The sequence below is a fragment of the Peromyscus maniculatus genome, chromosome 5 (assembly GCF_049852395.1).
Source record: "Peromyscus maniculatus bairdii isolate BWxNUB_F1_BW_parent chromosome 5, HU_Pman_BW_mat_3.1, whole genome shotgun sequence".
In the NCBI taxonomy this organism is placed as follows: Eukaryota; Metazoa; Chordata; class Mammalia; order Rodentia; family Cricetidae; genus Peromyscus; species Peromyscus maniculatus.
In genome coordinates, this window is record NC_134856.1 from 62,269,920 (window position 1) to 62,286,717 (window position 16,798).

General features: G+C 42.8%; 1 protein-coding gene across 20 annotated transcripts in view; it reads left to right on the forward strand.

Annotated features, from left to right (window-relative positions):
- Nucleotides 1-16,798, forward strand: part of Pard3 (par-3 family cell polarity regulator) — a 552,281-nt gene that overhangs the window by 397,295 nt on the left and 138,188 nt on the right. For all 20 annotated transcript variants that reach the window (XM_006982506.4, XM_076572359.1, XM_076572357.1 and 17 more), the window contains one exon: nucleotides 7,171-7,281. In XM_006982506.4, the coding sequence (XP_006982568.1) occupies nucleotides 7,171-7,281 (111 nt within the window). The remainder of the gene's footprint in view (nucleotides 1-7,170; nucleotides 7,282-16,798) is intronic.

The window sequence follows — 16,798 nt, forward strand, 5'->3', positions numbered from 1 at the left end:
TGTTTTATACATGGGAGTGTGTGTCAGGAAGGATATGTATATGTGTGGACATCAGACATCTACTTTATCACTCTCTATTTTTTTGAAACAAGGTCTCTCACCAGGATTGGGGCTTGCTGATTTCATAGACTGCTGGCTGGCAAGCCGTGGGAATGCCCCTGTCTCTGCCTCCTCAGCACTGGGAGTACAGTTTCAGACCAGCGTTTTTGTGAGTGTGCTGGGGCTTGAACTTATGCCATCAGGCCTACACAGGAAGCAATTTATACTTGAAGTTATCTTCCCAACCCTTTCTCCTGTATTTTAACAAGGAACAATCCAATCATCTGATATGTACCTGACAACATGGAGGCTGTCTTTGGTTCCTCTAGACTGGGTGTCTAGGTTGGGTTGAGAGAGCGCTGGGTGAGAACTTGGATATTGTTCACTTGCTGTCAGTAGATTCCCCTGGGCTCCCTGCTCAGGGTCTCTCCTGTGGGAACAACAACACTTCCCTCACAAGTCGATGTGGGAACTGTCGTCGAGATAAAGTAAAGTAGCACGAATCCTAATTGGTCTTATTAATAAAAACCTGGGGCCAGATATAAGGGTGAAAGCTGAAAGATCAGAGAAGCAAAGTAGCCAGCCACGAGAGTTTTTACCTCTACCGAATCCTCAACCTGAAAGAGCACTGAGCTCCTCTCTGCTCCTTCCCTCTATTCCTTTTTCTGCCCATATTACTTCCTGTCTCTTCCTCCCCAGTGCTGGGATCAAAGGCGTGTGATCCCAAGTGCTGAGATCAAAGGTTTGTGCCATCACTGCCTGGCTCTGTTTCTCTTTTAGACTAGATTAATCTTGTATACCCCAGGGTGGCCTTGAACTCACAGAGATTCATCCTTTCTGCCTCCTGAGTGCTGGGATTAAAGGTGTGTGCCATCACCGCCCGGCCTCTATGGCTAACTAGCGGCTTAGCTCAGCACTCTGATCTTCAGGAAAGCTTTATTTGTTAGATCACAAACAAAGTATCACCATAAAGCACAACATAAGAACTCAGTAAATTCCAGTTAGATGTAATTACGTAATAAAATAAGCACTGTCAGGGGCGGGTTGTATGTCTTACTTAGGAAGTGCCCAGACTGAACTGCCAGCAGATGCTAGATTTTATTTCTTGGGAGTACTCAAGTTCAGGACCCCCTCTCAACCCCACCCAAGATGTCTTAAACTAACCATGAGGTTCTCCAATCTCTAGTCCCAGCCTGCAGTGTAACTTTGGATAGCTCCCAGAGGCCCCTGGGCCTCAGTTTATCATTCGGTCAGGTGATGACTGGACTGGAAGATGAATCTTTTGATTTCTAGAAACCTGTGAACATGTCTTCTGTGGTTAAGAATGCAAAAAAAAAAAAAATCTACAAAGATGTATAGCTAGAGTTTTGTTTTCTTCATATACAATCTAGAGAGGCGAACTGCTTAGTTTTACGGCAATTTAATAGGGCCTGTTTTGTTGATATTCATGGGAGACCACCCTTTCCTAAACAGAAATGGAGGATTGGGACTTGGGAACAGAGGGAGGGTTGTGGGGGTGGGGGGTGAAACTGCAGCCAGGATGTAAAATAAATATATACATTTATATATTATAAAAAATTCTAGAGAGGTTTGGATTTTAAACAAAGTAAGTTTGCAAATTATGTTCAAGACAGCAAGGGCACGTCAGTTACTGTCTTCATTACAGTGACAAGACCCTGGCCAAGGCAGTTTAAGGAAGGAAGGTGTATTATGGTTCACAGTCTATAGGTCTATCGTGGCATGGTGGCAGTTTTCTGGGGCGCAGTTTTCCATATAGCATTCACAGGCATTTCACACTGAAACCCCAACTAAGTGATACATTAAAGGAAGGTGATGAATCTAGAATGTAGGAAAACCCGTTTCTATCACCAGAATCAACTGGAACTGGTTTTTCTAGAGCATCTTAGGGCCAAAACGACTCTGGGAGGTTCCGGCCTCGGCAGCTCTAGAGCGGTGATGGCGGAGGCCGGTGGTTGGTTTTGACGGGGTAAGGTGTGCTCTGCATTAAGTGGGGACTGGGCGGGGTGTGTGGCCTGCCTCCTGCGGTCTTCAGCTGGCTTTCTGGGCCGCTGATGTGCCCCAATGGTCTTCAGAGCAAATGGCAGCATTGTCACAGCCAGCAGTGTCCAAAGGTGGCATACCTTGCAGGCATGCTGCCAAGGAAAGCAAATGAGAGGTTCCAGAAAGAAAAAAAAAATAAAAACAGATTCTCAGGTAGAGGAAATGATAGGATGAAGCACAGTAGGTCATGGGTCGGGAAATGATGAGTGAGATACAGGACCAAGACTTCCAGAGCTTCACAGTGGTGCCTGGTTGGAGGTGCTAGTCTCTGGGGGCTGAGGCCAAATTCATATTTGATCCAGTTGAGACCTCTTCTACAGCCATAAAGTATCATTTATTCCAGCCTACATATTTCCTGAGGTAAATAGTCAGACACACATCATGACAAAGTCCTCCTGAGTCATAGAACCATGGTAATTAGCAGTGAAATATCAGACTTCAATGACATTCCACTTGGGTTTTTTTTTTTTTTTTTTTTTTTAAGAAAACATTATTTTAAGACCTATTCTTCAAAGACTGTAAAATAATTGGTTCTGGGGATGCTATTTTTATATATGGCAGCATGCTTTTACAACTTTCTTTTTACTGTATCATGTTTTAAAACACTGTTTGGGGGAAAGCCCTCTCGTCACAGCCAATGGGCGTTTTTGTTTTATCTAGAACAGAGCACTGTGTTATCATTCAGCATGATTTTTCTAAAGAATTCTAAATTTAGTAGCAGTAGAAGGATCACAGTTTAAATGGCAAGCTACTTCAGCAACATTTATACCGCTTCACTAAAAATGAAAGCAGTGCTTTAATATCAAGGAGAACGTAGCAGGCGTTAATTGTTAGTGATGGTTTTTTCTATGTAGAAACGACAGTTTGGGCATCCATTTGGGGGTTCTAGTACTTGATTTTAGCTTTTCTCTTCATGACCAAAGCCATTCCTTACCCCATCTCTTTCCCATAACCACTCTCAGGTGGCCTGGCTTGCGTTGTAGATCTCAGATCCATTGTGCAGCTGATCTGAGATCAGTGTGACATTGGAAAGTGGCCATTTGTCAGCCGCTCATCCCTGGCTTATAAAGAAGAATATATGCATAACTGAGTCTTCCCAACTTGTTCGTTCACTGGTAGACTATTTGTGTAGTATACATAAGGCCTGGGTTTTAAACACATGCACAGATCAATCTCAGTTTCCCCCAATAGGATTACTCAGTGCACAGACATACATTATCTTCTTAGTGAGAGTAACTTGAATCACTATGACAACAGTGTGTCATTTGAGGGACATTTACACACTGGAAACTAAATGACTGTAATAGTTTACCTTTATAGCTGTCTAATTATAAGTAAATACAAAATGTATTTGTTTGAACTTAGACATTTTTTTTTGTATGTGTGTATATGTTTGTTTGTGGGTGATGGTCAGAGGACAATCTCAGGTGGCACTCAGCCACTAGACATTGCCATCCCTGCCCTGTGTGTCACTGGATAGTAGCCCTGTCTTCCAAACCTTACAGGCAACAATGATTTTCTGTCGTGCCAGTGGCTTCCCCCATCTGTGAATACTGGTATTTCTGTCTATTAACCCCTCCTTCCCTCTATGCCCCCCAATACACCTGATGTATGCCACAGTTTCTCACAAACCCCCTTCAAGGACTCAGCTTCTTACTCTGTAACGATTATTACCAGATGCCACCCAGTGTCAGTCCTGGATTTGGGGCCATTGTGGCTCCTCAAAGAAAATCATCCTATCTTGCCTCAGGTCCCTTGTGCTAGCCCTTTCTTTGTTACTTAAGACAAGCTTGTATGTATTCCAGGCTAGCCTCATGCTTAGTATAAAGCTGAGGATGACCTTGAACTTCTCTTCCTCTGCCAATGCCTCCCAAGTGCTGGGATTAGGTGTGTGCCACCATGCTTAGTTTATGGGGTGCTGGGGGTGGAACTCGGGCACCATAGTCAAGCCCTGTACCAGCTTGAGCCCCAGCCTCAGCCTGTATTGCCGATGCCCCAGCGTGGCTGGCTCTGACATGACTGATCTGTGCTCAGTATCGTCTTCTCAGGAAAGCCATCTTTAATTCTCTAACATAAAATCTCTGGCTCACTTTGTCCTTCCTCACACACAGCACTGTGTGCTCCCTCCCCAGCGCATTCTGCTGTCACCCAACTACACGCTGGAATAGAGACCCCATGGTGCCACAGTGACATGGCATGTTTTCTGTACTGCTTGTAGCTCGGGACTATAGATAAGGCAGCTCTTATACAAACAGATGCTCCTATACATTGGTGAATGGCCGAGCATGATGATTGAGATGATGCTTCCTAGGATGCATGTTTTCTATTCGTTATTTGATTCATTCATTCTCTAGTTTAACTTTATAATGTTTAACTCCCAGAATTAATGTATGTATGTATGTGTGTGTGTGTGTGTGTGTGTGTGTGTGTGTGTGTTTATATATTAGTTTAAAGTCCCAGTACATGTTTTATCCAGCCCTCTGTAAAAAGTGGGCTGATTCTAGATTTGATGGAGTTCCTGGAGACTTTTTTTTCTTCTTCCCTTTCTTTTGTTTCCTTCCATTCCCAGTTGTAGTTTTCTATCTACTTTCTAAGGACATCTAAAGATGTCAAGGACAGATTTGCTTTATAGAATTAACTTGTAGCCAGGTTTGATTATTTTCTCACATTAGAATATATAGTTTTAAATGAGCAGTGGTGACAATACGTGAACTTTTTCTGGCATAATCCTGTAGTCTTGATGTTTATAAACCCTTTGACTAATAAATACAGTGTGCCTTAAGTACTGTCCGAGGTCTGTACTAGATATTTCCTGTGTGGCTGAGTGTTTCAGATGAGGTTTATACTAATAAGAAATTACCTGTGCCACTAACCAGCCAACCTACCTGTGACTTGAGAGATATTTTTCTTTTATCTGTCAACATGGCTTTGCTCTTCTCATTTCGATGTGGGGTTGTCTCTGTCGACCTGATTCCTGGCCTCTCTGCCAGCTGGCAGACTTAGGGAGGGAGCCATAGGCTCCCTCTGTCATCACCAGCCACCTGAAAAGCTCCCCTAATCTCTGGGTAGAACCAAGTCCCTTTGGCTGTGATGCAGAAAAGAATTTCAGGGTGAGCAAAACAGTGTTGGAGTTTATTTAAAAAGCCGAGGGGCACTCAGGGAAGGAATATGGTACCCCTGAGAGGGTCATAGGCTTCTTAAGAGTCACAGTGCATTAAAGGATACTTTAAACAAGGATCTTGAACGTGGGAGGGCAAGGGGACCAAGAGAACATCGTTGTTCAAGGGAAGAATGAGGCATACCCAAGGGTGGATAGGGGGTTCTCCAGGGAGTGTTCCCCTTCAATGTCCCGGTGGTAACCACGGACAGAATGTTGGAGACTCTGGGAATGTTGTTAGTCAGTGGATTTCTAAGGCATCCTCTCCTCCTTTAACTCTGTTCCCTCTTTTCTAACTGAGATTATAGGATGGCTGCAGAGGTGGCGGGGATACAATTGCAATCTGACAAAATTGTGCAAGTGGTTTAGGATATGCCCTCTTTCTGTAAAGGGGGTTTTGGATGAGATCCCTAAGAAAATCACAGGTCTGTAGCTGGAAAGGGAGAAAGACCTTCAGCAAGTGTTATTTGTGTTCAATTCTTGATGCTTAGCTGGATAGAGGCTTCAACCACACTGGGATGAGGAGATTTCCCTCTTGTGCCCATGATTTTGCCCTTCTGTCCTGTGTCACCTCTTCAGATAGAAAGCCTCAGCCCTCCCTGCTCCCCCCCACCCCCCGCTTTTATTAATGAGCGTTTCTTTGTGCAACTGTGTGCCTGAGATTTCTTCATTGAGACAGCTGGTGACTTGACAGTCCTCACGCATGAATCTGATGGGAGACCATGGCAGGCAGGCATTGCGGGGCACATGGGCTTTTTAGAGAGGAAAATAACAGCAGGAAAAGGAGTCCATATGAAGCTGGAAGCATCTGTGAGGTTTTGGATGCCAGCATAGACTAGCATGGCATTTTCTTAAAAGCCCCGGGGTCGGCATCTATCCTCAGCAGTGTCGGACCAACGCCAAATCACATGTGCATGCCTTGGATTTGGTTTCGATCAGAGGTGGATTTCTAAGGGATGGCATCCCCCTGCCGTTGCTCACTGGACTGAGGAGAGTGGTGAAGACGCCCCCAAAGCTTTCAGTGTACTAAGCTCCAGTCTAGCGGCGTGAATTATCCTCTGTGTTTTAAACCCTGCAAACGTTTGTCAGTTTTTAAACTATGATGAATGTTCCCAATAAGTCTACCCGTTGAAAATAAAGAAGAATCATTGCTTATGGAGAGATCATTAACTAGATGATTTTGGATTCTCAGTCTTCAGTCCTAAGAGGAGCTCCCTCTGTGCAGATTATTTTTTTCTTTCTGGTGTCTGAGGTGCTCAGCCTGTCACTCTGCACATTTATTTCCTTGTTTCGTGAGATCAACTGCAAGTCTGTCTTCTGTTGTTTATGAGACCGAATAGTTCAGGTTGACCTTGAACTCTTTCTGTAGATAAGGATGACCTTGAACTTCTTATATCTTCTCCCTCCCTCCCTCCCTCCCTCCCCTCCCTCCCTCCCTCCCTCCCTCCCTCCCTCCCTCCCTCCCTCCCTCCCTCCCTCCCTCCCTCCCTCCCTCTCTCTCTCTCTCTCTCTCTCTCTCTCTCTCTCTCTCTCTCTCTCTCTCTCTCTCTCAGGGGTAATGCTACAGATGGAACCCAGGGTTTCATGCATGCTCGGTAAGCACTCTGCCAACTGGACCACTCCCCAGCCCCTCAGAAGAATAAACTGGTTAGCTTTGCTCAGCTTTTTATTTTGTTTTGTCAAACAACACAAAAAACATAGATCCTGGGGGGCTGGGGAGTGGCCCTTCAAAAAGGTTTTACCTGGGATATTCTAATTAAAATTTAGTAGAATTTTCTAATTGAAGATGATACACTCAGGAGTCATGGGGCCACACTGTGGGGACCTAGTCATCTCACTAAGTATGTGTGTATTGGAGAAAGGTCAGCTCACTGTGTATGTATTGACCAGGTAGAATTTTTCATTACCAACAGGTTTGGCAAACATCGAAAAGATGACAAGATGGAGAAGATGGGTCGAGTCAAAATCCAGGATTCCTTCACGTCAGAAGAGGACAGGGTGCGGATGAAGGAAGAGCAGGAGAGGTAGGCCTCAGAAGTACCAGCACCTGCCCGGGCAGAGGTGCTGCCCGCGCTCATGGCTTCCTGTCTACTGCTTTTATCTTACAGGCAAATAGTTTGCAGTCAGCTGTAATATCTGTGATGATTGTGAATTAACGGAGCACAAAGGAAGGCTTTTAAAAAGAAAAAGCAGGAACTTTTCTATTCGTTTGAACCTGAGTGAAATTTTATGGTTTTAGTTAACACGTTTTACGTAGTGGACATCATACATTAATACTGAACTTATCTATTTATTGGGTTTCGTGTGTGTGTGTGTGTGTGTGTGTGTGTGTGTGTGTGTGTGTGTGTGTGTGAATTATGTGCATCTATACATGTCCATGGGGATGTGCATCCATGTGGAAACCCAGTGTCTTCCTCTGCTGCTCTTTATTGTTCTGTTCTGTTTGTTTTGTTTCTTGAGAAAGGGTCTCTCACTGAACCTAGGGCTGACTGACCGCCAAGCCTTGTCTCCATCTCCCCAGTCCTGGGATTATAGGTGGGAACATTTTCATTCCTCTTCCTCTGGGGAATTTTGCTTTTCATTTCTCTTTGTTTTGAATGGAACAGTTATTCTGTTCTTTAGCTTCCCAGTAAAATGTAGACATTGGGGGTATTGGATAATAAAACACAAAGTTTGAATGTATGATACATATGCGTTTACCTCAGTATTTATTTTTGTTTACTTTTTAACCTGTTTACTTATCTCTTTATCATTGTTAGTTCTAAGAATGGAGCTGAGGGGCTCATACATGCCAGGCATTCTGTCATTGAGTTGACTCCAGCCTCTAATTTTCCTCTGAACGTGTTGTACTGTGTTAGGCAGGGCTTCTGTTTGTCTGTTTGTTTATTCGTTTGTTTTAGTGTGTATTCATCGCACAGATCGGTTTCATTGTGTTGCTATATGTGTACCTGTGAGGCACTGTGCTCACAGTCATACCTCCCAATGGACTCTTGTACATCCTTCTTCCACCCCATTCTTCTTCCCTAACAGTCTCTATCACATACACGCTATAAGAGTTTCTTTCTCCTAAACAGAGAACATACCAGGTCAGTGTATGGACTCACGTCATCCACAGATGTCCAAGTTCCTTAGAGAGCAGATGGCGTGATGGGAAGAAATGCTCTGCCTCCATGCCTTGAAATTGGCCAACACTGCACAATCTTTCATAGTCCAGACATGCTTGCTTTGCACTTAGGTGGCTTCTGTACGTCCCTGCAGAATTCTATCAACATTTCCAGGAGACTTTCATAATACACAGTCAAATGTGCCCAACTAAACAACAAGTTGAACATCACAGCTTCGTTTATGTTAATAGTTTGCTCAAAGCATGGTTCATTTCTCACTTTGACTTTTAATCTACCTCTGTGCCTGTATGATGCAGTACCCTGGGAACTCAGTTGGTCATAGTAAATTTACAGTGTACGTGGGCTTAGAACAAGTCACTTTGAAAAGTGACTGGTCCAAAAAAAAGTCAGTTGCATTCAGAAATTTGAGCAAGTTATGGCTCTTTATATTTTAATACTTTTAAAAGTATTTTTATATGAACCGTGGGTTTATAACCAACTGGTGCTGATGGCAGTACCCTGGGTGTGTGATGTTTATGATGGTGCTGAGTCGCAGTGCATCCTTCATGCTTTCATGGGTGCTACTCATGCTGCAAGCTTGATACTTGTGATGGGGTGCTAAGTCCCACTGTGTGTCGGGTGCTTGTGGTGTGTGCTAAGTCTCCTTTAGTGTGTTTCCCCTCTGTGCTGTTTTCGCCGTTAGCCATGCTGTTTGGAGGAGGAATACTGTCGCTTCCTGGGGAAAATATGATTGGAAAAATAGATTAAAAAACACAACCCAGAAAAGAGCATTCTCCCCACAGCCTCCCTCCTCTCTCTCGCTAAGGACGCGTTCCTTCTATAACAACATTTTACACTGGAGTATTTGAGTTCTAGAATTTTTGGTTGATTCTACATCAAATATAGAAGCTGTAATTCCTTCATTAATGCTTCATGACATGTCCTCCAAACCAAAGTGTTTTCTTGCCTGCACACACTTGTGAATCCCATTACTAAAGAGGTAAATATTGGAAAACAGAAAGGACTATGTCTGTGGTATTTAAATGTTATCCCTAAAATGCTGCTCTGTTCTGATGGTGGACGTGAGCTCGGCTCCTCGGAGCCTGGGCCTTTGTTTGATAGGACTTCATTCCTACGTCTTCTTGCCTTGCTGCCCACACAGCAACCAAACCACTGTCTTGTATCTAATTTTTCCATGAGTGTAGGTTTTATTGAATGAATATCAGTAAAATGGGTATTTTAGAGAGAGATAATGCAAGGACTGTGTTTCCAGAGTGAGACTTCTGCATAATGGAACAGTGTGTTGGAGCAAATGGTTCTCACAGAAGAACCACGGGATCATAAGATCACTATGAAGTTTTTAAAACAGCCAACAACTGTGTAATATGAAGCAACTGAAACATTTTCAAATTGTTTTCTGTTGAACTAATCTTAATATGTTCCTCTTTTGTAAATGTTAACCACATGTTTATGTGCATGGTCATGTGTGGCAAGCTAGTTATAGCACTCAGGGTTTTTGACATGTTAAACGAGTTCTCTACCACTGAACTACAATCCCACCACACACACACACACACACACACACACACACACACACGCACACACACACATCATTAAAGTTGCTGGATACGATGGCTTACACCCATATTTATAGTAGAAGGCTAATGCAGGACAATGAATAGCTCAAGGCCCCCTTGTCCTGCCCTACTAGAAAAGGATTGGGTATGTGTTTAGCTGACAGAGTGCCTGCCTGGTACACAAAACCTTGTCTTTGATCCCCAGAGTTGCATAAACCATATATAGAGGCATACACATGTAATCCCAGCACTCAGGAGTGGAGGCAAGAAGATCAGAAATCTAAGGCCATCTGTAGACAATTGCTAAATCCTTCATTTTCAGCTAGTTCAAGGCTAGCTAGGGATACATGAGACCCTGTCTCAAAGAAATAAATAAAATCCAAGGCACGTGGAGAAGGGTCTCTAGAGGGTGGAAAGTACAGCTCAGTAGTAGAGTATGTACTTAGCATGAATGAAATTGAGTTCAATTCCCAGCACAAGAAGAATTTAACTGATTATTTAATTATTCTAAGGCCAATTTCTGTTTCTTAAAGTTTTTTTTTTCCTCTTTAAATTGTACCATGGAAACAGGCTTTGTATTGGTATTTAATCCCAGCTATTCAAAAGACCAAGGCAAGTGGATCACAAGTCCAAATGTTGCTTAGAATAAGTTCAAGGATGGTTTTGCCAACTTAATAAACCCTATCTCGAAAGAAAAGGGGGAGGGGAGACTGGAGAGATGGCGCAGTGGTTAAGACAACTGACTGTTCTTCCAGAGGACCAGGGTTCAATTCCCAGCACCCACATGGCAGCTCAGAACTGTCTGTAACTCCAGTTTGAGGGGACCCGACATCCATGGCAAAACACCAATGCATATAAAATAAAAATAAATACATTTAAAAAAAAAACTTGACTGGGGATATAGTTCAGTGGTAGAGCACTCACATTGGCCCCAGATCCAATCTCAAACCTCCCCCTGGATGATTCTCTGCATTGAATCCCCCTGTTTTGGAAGTAGGGGCATTTTGTATGTAGCTGGGAGATTTCAACCCAGCATAGACTTTATCTGTTCCTACTCTGGATAAATAAAGACTGTGCTCAGTCACAAATGTGTTCTCTTCATGTTTCTCTGCTGCAATTAGTGCTAAAAGCCATTTACTATAAAAGCACAAATACTAATGAATAGAAATGTTAGAAGAACAAAATCTTGTGTGCTTTGTCCCCATCACACATCATCCATTTTAATTAGAGAGAGGGGTGGTGGGCACTGTGACAGAGTCTGGAATTAAAATCATTAATTGATGTCAAGCCGAAGAGAGACAGTTAGCAAGAATCCAGTGACAGCGGGAACAGGATTTACATTCCTGCTTTATTTAGTGTATTGCATTATTTTGTGTATTTTTGCTACACAGCATCAATGCAATTTCGTTGTAATAGAAAGGAATCTTTTTTTCCTGCAAAGAGAGAGGTGTGAATATGTGTTTGAAGAAAATAGCAAGTCAAAGTAAGTTCTTTCTTTTTTTTTTTTTTTCAAAACCTGATAAAAAGTTTTAACTGTTGTTTTAGGTTTTTTTTTCCTTGCACTTAAATGAAGGGGAACAGTGTGAGATGTGTTTGTAGGCATCGGCCAGTGTAGCTGTGTTTGCCTGCATTCATTTAAAGCTTGAGTAGTTGTTAAGTGGGCAGGGTGGGCAGAGATGCATAAAGCAAGAGAGGTTTATTTGTCACACTGCATTTGGAGGCACCGGTCACCACCAGAGTCGCTGATGGCTAGCCCAAGACAAATGGGATGGATAAGGCTGAACAAAACCTAACTGTTCAGAAACATGAATAACCCCTACATCTCAGAGATAATTTGTGACCTCAGGGTCTCCATAAAAGAATAGAGGGGTATTCTTTATAGCAGTGACCATCTGGAACCATTAGGGGCTCAGCTGCAAGGTAATGGGCTTTTTTATTATTATTATTTAATTTTCATAAAGAAACCATGATATTCTTATTAGGACATAGAAAATATTTTCTCCCCTGAGCCAAATTTTTTTCCTAAAGTAAGTTTCTCCACCAAGAATGAATATATGTAGCATGCAGATACAACCTAGGAATGTTGCAAAGCCCCTGTCCATGAGGTTTGGCCATGAACAAGACATGAAGGGTGAATTTTAAAAGGTAAGAAGGAAAATCACTTGGTTTTCTTTTTTGTAGTTGGGTGTTTGTTTTTGTTTTGCTTCTTTGATTTTATTTGACAAACGTTCATGTAGCTCAGACTGGCTGGACTGGATTTCTCTATGTAGCTGAGAAGGAACTTCTGATCCCCCGCCCCCACAGTTTCCCGAATTTTGTCTCTCTAGGAATGCAGCAGCACACTCTGCTTATGAGATGCTGGGAATAGAACCCAGCGCCTGTACCACCCAGCTACATCTCCAGAACACTCACACTTTTTACATTTAATTTTGCTTTTTTAATTAGACTTTTAAAATTTATTTTGCTTGTAAATTTCCCCCCACAATTCACACACACACACACACACACACACACACACACACACACACACACACACACACACGGTTTTAAAAAATCACCTTCCCGGTGCCATTTGCGCAGGAAAGCTCCTTGGTGTTCATTTGTAGAACAGGGGTGCTGACCAGCTCCTCCACTACCCTCTGTAGCAGTTGTCCACGTATGGGTATGCTAACACGATAACACTGAGGCTTTATCATCAGTATGAGCTACAGGGTGGAAAGGAACTCTGGGGCTAAAATACACAAGTGACAACAAGATTATCCAAAAGAATGGTTTTCCATGATTGGCTTTTAGAGGGGACTCCTGAGGGGATGGCTGTTATTCTCTGAGTTCAGTGACTGCTGGTGATCACCTAAGGGGTACAGATTTGGATAAAAGCACAACAAAAAGGAGTTGAGCTAGGTTTCACAGATAGCATCTCATGCTGATCAGCACTCTTCCAAGAAACTGGCCTCTTAGAACTTGTCGCCTGAGGCTGAGGAGATGGTTCAGTGGGCGAACCTCTTGTTATGCAAGATGAGAACCAAGCTTAGTCTCCAGCACACCTCTAAAAAGCTCAGTATTGTTCTGCAGGCCTGAAATCTCAGTCCTGGGGAGGTGGGAAAAAGATCAACCGGCCCTCACTGGATAGCTAGTCCAGCTGAATTGGTGAGCTCAGGTTCGGGGACAGATGCAATCTCAAAACATAAAGTTGAAGGCAATTAAGCATGGCACCTGACGGGTTCATGTCTGACCTTGTGCACACACACAGGAACACACCATCCACCCACACACATACAGAGGAAAATGGCCCCCAGTGAATATTCATTTCTGTGTAGTTTGGAAAGACCATTGCAATCCCGGCCCCACCAGCAATGTTGAGAAAGTGATGCGCAGGAAGACTGGGGTGGTACTTTAGATTCGGGACTCCTGGGGAGCCCTCTTCCTGATGACAGCTTCCCCAAGAGCTGGATAGCCTCGCTTTTAATGAACTTAGGGTCATGTGCAGTTGCCCAATTCATTTATAAACCATCTTAGGCCATTCTTTTGAATTTTTGAAGGCTCTAAATTAAGAACTTTAGCTCTGTGTTTATATTTGTTTTTCTTTTCTTCTTCTTTTTTTTTTTTGTCACCAAAATTTCATCAGGTTCCCAAACTTAGATGAGCCTTGGCATAGCACAGCTGGATTGTAACCTCTCCTGCTTGGGAGAGCAAGGCAGGAACACAGCCAGTGCCAGGTGAGCCTGAACTTAGCAATTCCCAAGCTCAAACGGTCATCGGAAGAAAGAAAGGGCCGGGTAAATGGTTCAGTGGCAAAGCCCTTGCCTGCCATGTGTGGGACCGTGGATTCCATACCAGCACCATGAGAGACAGAGGTAGACTGACTTATGTGAATGCCCAGGACCCCTGGCTATGGCCTTTGATGGGATGATGGTCCTAAAGTGGCCACATGTTATAAAATAATAAAGTAGGTTGTTGGATACATAATAATTGAGATTCAGGTTAATGTGCTGGTAAGTTAAAAATAATGGCTCACTTCTTTCTTTCTGGTAGTTGTTTAGGTTTTTTGTTTTTTGTTTGTTTTTTTTTTTTTTTTTTGGGTTGAACCTGAATTGAGAAAACAGTATGATGCAAAGAATGAAATTATCTCTTAACTATGCAGCATTTTCATTTTGGATACCAAGTAATAAATTGATTTTTATAATTATGTCCCTGACTATCATAATTGTAGAAGGGAATGTAATAAAAATCTGCTCTTTGCTTTACTAAATTGACATTAGAATTCTTATCACGGTTTCTCTTGTGAATATTCTACAGGAACCCTGGTATAGAATCTAGGACTTTCCCAGGAGAATGTCTTAACCTTTCCGCATATTCCATCTCTAACAAGGCCCTGGCTTCCGACTTGGGAGGTGAAGGCATTTCTAGGGAGTTTGAGCACTTTGAAAGCATCTTGGTGATCCCCATGCTGGGAACAGTTAACTGAAGTCCTGTCAGAGGTCAAGTGCTGTCCCCTTTTCAGAGGGTCTTCCCAAGAAATGCCGAGTGAGGCGCATTAAGTACTTGCCTCTCCTTGCTGGAAAGTAAGGAAAACTGGGTGAGTTAGAGGGCTCGGCATGTAAGAATTTGTTCACAACTCTGAGCACTTGAGCTAGATCACCAGAACCATGATGGGCAGAAAAAACCCAACCTCTACATGTACACTGTTGCATTGGGCACACATACACACTAAATAAAAAAAAAACTTAAAAATTAAAAAGAAAAGAAAAACTAGAGAAATTTGACCCTTTGTAATCAACATTTGGCATATATTTGGAAAGCCAAATGTGACAAAGGACAAGGGAGAAAAGTGAGGACTTTGGTTGTCATGTGACAATCTTTTAGCTCCCCCCACCCAACCCTTTTTATTTTGAAGTTATTTTTGATTCAGAGGAAATGACAAAGAACTCATCAGGCCTCATGTTCCCTTTATCCAGATTCTTCCCATGGGTCACACTGCTCATCACTATAGTATGATGGGCACAGCCCAACACACTGACCCAGAGACAAGATACGTCCATAGTTTCCAGGAGCCTAGAAGGTCTTAACCGTTGTCAAGAAAAGAGGTTACTGTACCTCAGAAAGCCCCTCCCCTCCCCAGGCCTCCCTTGCTGAGCCCTGGAAACTGGAAGCTTCTTCCTGCCTCTGTATTGTCATTTGGGCGGTATGTTGGAGAGGAAGTCACACTGGAGGTAGCTGTGGAGGTCGCTGTTAACTCATTGTCTTACTCTGGGGTGATTCTGTCTGCTCTGTGAGGTAATCATTTGTTCCTGGGAACTGCCAAGCCAGGGCATTCTGTGACAGGGACATGTCACAGTTTGTGACATATTGTTGTTATTTTCAATTTTTAAATAAAGTGATCACGTACTTTTGCATGGATATAGGTTTTATTTATGGTATAAATGCTCAGGTGTGCAATTGACAGGTCTGATGGTAATGTGCATTTAGTGTTTTGTTTTATAAATTATATAAATATTTTTTAAGTTTATTTCATTTATTAAAACTTTGTTATAAATGACATGCAAATAAAAACATTTTGAAGCAAAATTAACCAAACCCACATTCATAATTTTCAGTGAACTTCTTTTTTTTTTTTTTATTTTATTTTTCGAGAAAGGATTTCTCTGTGTAGCTTTGCGCCTTTCCTGGAACCCACTCTGTAGCCCAAGCTGGCCTCGAACTCACAGAGATCCACTTGCCTCTGCCTCCCGTGTGCTGGGATTAAAGGCGTGCGCCACCACCGCCCGGCCTCAGTGAACTTCTATACAATTAGAACAGCCATTCTGAAGCAATAGTGCTTCACATTGAATTTTACATTTTCACTATCAAATACATTTCTGAGCATTTATTTACCACCAAAAATCTAAAAATACAAGACAGACTTAAGGCTAGAAAAACAATTAGCTTTAGATCCTCTTTCATGACTCAAGTGCCCATTGCCTAATTCAGTCCTTCCTCATTACCCAGTATTTACCCGTTCCTGTTGTCCTTTCTGTGTGTTATAATGTACCCACATGTATGTGAGTTCTGCAATGGCTATGTTCATTTGCACTGCATGAACAGTGAATAACGGCCCCTCTTTCTGGTCATCGTCTCCAACATTTATTGTCAGGTTTCTTGATGACAGCCATGCTGACCGGGCTGAGGTGATATCTTAGGGTACTTTTAATTTGCATTTCCCTGGTGGCTAGGATTGTTGAGGACTTCCTAACAAAGTTTCTCGTTCTCTCTTTCTTAACCATCTATTCAATTCATTAGCCCATTTGTTGACTGGAAAGCTTTATTTACTTGGTGTTACTTTCTGCAATTCTTGGTAAATTCTAGCTATTAGCCCTTGTCTGAAGTGTAGCTGGTAAAGATTTTCTCCCATCCTGTGGGCTGTCTGTGTTCTCTGCTGGTAGTTTCTTTGGCTGTGCAGAAACTTTTTAGTTTCATGTGGCCCCGTCTGTTGACACACAGGGACAGTTCATGTGCTATTGAACTTCCAATAACTGTAATGTAGACTGTGTGGTGTTTGTTGGAGGGACAGACCCATAGAGCAGTTTCTGTACTAGGATCTACAATCTGAACTGTGATTCTTCCTGTATTAGTTACTTGTTTTGTTGCTCCTGTAAAATTCCTGAGGAAAGCACACTAAGGAGGAAGTCCTCACGTTGGCTCACAGCTTGAGGTTCCTCTGGTCATCGTGGTGGGGAAGGCAGGCAGGAAGAGCATGAGGCAGCTGCTCAGATGCACCCGTAGTCAGAAAGTGGAGATGATGCTGGGGCTCAGCTCGCCTTTCCCTCCACCATCACGTTTAGAATGTCTCTTCCCGCCTCCTTTAACCCAATCCAGAAACTTCA